The sequence below is a fragment of the Lactuca virosa genome, chromosome 5, assembly GCF_052849685.1.
Source record: "Lactuca virosa cultivar CGN04683 chromosome 5, Lactuca_virosa_CGN04683_v6, whole genome shotgun sequence".
Classification (NCBI taxonomy): domain Eukaryota; kingdom Viridiplantae; phylum Streptophyta; class Magnoliopsida; order Asterales; family Asteraceae; genus Lactuca; species Lactuca virosa.
In genome coordinates, this window is record NC_136430.1 from 351440992 (window position 1) to 351443499 (window position 2508).

The following is a 2508-nucleotide window of genomic DNA, read 5'->3' on the forward strand; positions in this document are numbered from 1 at the left end:
GATTTATAAACTCTAAACTTGTTCCCGTCGCGAACAAATCATCTATATAAACCGCAACGATGATAAATTCTCCATTTGCAACCGTTCTATAAACCGCATTTTCTTGCATGCATCATTGGAAACCCATATTTTTGAACGTGTTATTGAGCTTCAAATTCCATGCTCTCGGAGATTGTCGAAGACCGTATAAAGCTTTTGCCAATTTGTAGACTTTTGTTTCTTCACCTTGCTTCATGAAACCTTCCGGTTGGCACACGTACACTTCTTCCTTTAAATCTCCATATAAAAATGTTATTTTTACATGTAAGTAATGAATCTTCCATCCATTCCCAGCCGCGAGAGCAATCAATAATCTTATTGTCTCGAGTCGAGCTACTGGCGCGAATACTTCGTCAAAATCAATGTCTTGTTCTTGTACATATCCTTTTGCTACTAGACGCGCTTTGTACCTTGTAATTGATCCATCCATATTTCTTTTATATTTATACAACCATCTTAACCCGATAGGTTTAGCATTTTTAGGTGGAGGAACTAATTTCCAAGTATTGTTCTTCTCGATGGAGTTTTCGGCCTTCATTGCATCGAGCCAATTCTTGTTCGCTTTGGCTTCGTTAAAATTCTTTGGTTCTTCATCGAATGACAATATTAAATGATCCACATCTAGCTCGTAGTCATTTAGTCTTATTGGCAACACTGAAGTTCGAGTGGATCGCCGAAGTGGGACAAAACTTGCATCGTTATTTTGATCATCAATAGGTTACCATGGGCTGCTATCATCGTTATAAGTGTCATTGATTTGGTCGGTTTGGGCTGGATCAGTGAATTGTTCGGTTTCTGTTGCAGTTGGGATCGAACCAACATTATCTTGGGTTGCTTGACCGTTACTCCACAAGACCGTAAATGTACCCGGTCCATTTCCATTTTGATTTTTGGGTTCATTATTCCATTGCCATGTCTTATTTTCATCACAAATTACATGGGCACTAATAATAATTTTATTTTCCTGCGGATTATATAACCGAAATCCTCCCGAATTGGGTTCCTTTTTAAAATATACCAACGGTCGAGACCTATCATCAAGCTTCTTCAAATGTTTTGAGACTACTCTTTTATATGCAACACAACCAAATAATTTCAAGTCTTCAAGGTTCGGTTTTTCACCATAAAATTTCTCGAATGGTGTAGCACCTATCAATGCTCGAGTAGGTGTACGATTTATGATGAACGTTGCATGCCGTACCGCTTCACCCCAACAGTGGTTTGGAATATTTTTTGCTTACATTAGGCATCGTTTCATCTCGAGTAGAGTCCGATTTCTCCGTTCGACTATATCGTTTTGTTGAGGTGCATAAGGAGCCGTCAACATACGTGAAATCCCTTCTTTGTCACAAAAATGGTTCAACTCAGTCGATGTGAATTCTCCACCCCTATCTGTATGGAAAGTCTTGATTTCTTTACCGGTTCGTTTTTCAAATGATATCTTGAATCTTTTAATAATTCCAGATGCATCACTTTTGTGCTCCAAAAGAAAAGACCACATATATCTAGAATAATCATCAATAAGAACTAAAATATAAATATTACCCACTTGGGTGGGGGGATCAATCGGTCCATAAAAATCTTCATGCACCATCTCGAGAATATTTGTAGCTCTATAATTAGCTTTCTTTTCAAACGACTGCTTTGTTTGTTTTCCAACCATGTAAGATTCACAAAGTTGGTCTTGATGTTGGATTGTTGTTACCCCTTTAGCTAGCTTGTGCATCAAGTTTACCACACCAAAATTAATGTGGCCAAGTTGCGCGTGCCATAACTCCTCATTAAACTTGGCTTGTAAGCAATGTGGTTTTCCAACTTTTAACTTTATTTTGTAGAGTCGGTTTGCACTTCTCAGGACTTTCATAAGTAATCTTCCGTCTCCATCTCACATGGTTAGGAAATCACATCGCATCCGAATATCACAACCGGCTATTGTAGACTGTCCGAGGCTAATAACATTGCTACGAAGTGATGGGATATAATAAATATCCTTCATTAATTTTTGCTCACCGCTTTTCCCTTCGAACAAAATTGACCCTTTTCCTTTAATGCTAACACACAATCCATCTCCAAATCTCACTCTACCCATTATGTTCATATTTAATTCAGAAAAATAAGAGTAGTTGTCGGTCATGTGGTTGATCGCACCATTGTCTAAGTACCAAATTCCGTCTTCATCGGCATTTGCTTCAACTTTTGGAGGGATGCATTTGTCTTCATTCAAGAACACCGTTTCTTGAATCGTATTCATCATAAAGAACGTCCCTTCTTCATGATTTGTATCTCCTTCATGTGTCTGATTAAGGTTAGCCTCATGATTTTTTATTCGGTTCGGGCATCTTGAAGCAAAGTGACCATACTTGTCACATCGGTAGCATTGAATATTTAAGAGATCTCTTTGCCAGCGTTGTTTTCTTTTTTGCTTTTGATCTTCATGATTTTCAGAGGATTCTGAGTGACCGTGATTTT

General features: G+C 38.1%; 1 protein-coding gene across 1 annotated transcript in view; it reads right to left on the reverse strand.

Moving 5' to 3' along the window:
• Positions 1-1924: 1924 nt before the first annotated feature.
• LOC145113407 (uncharacterized) overlaps positions 1925-2508 on the reverse strand; it is a 1320-nt gene continuing 736 nt past the window's right edge. The window contains exon 1 of the mRNA XM_079049505.1: positions 1925-2508. This exon is cut by the window's right edge and continues 736 nt beyond it. Within this exon, the coding sequence (XP_078905631.1) occupies positions 1925-2508 (584 nt within the window).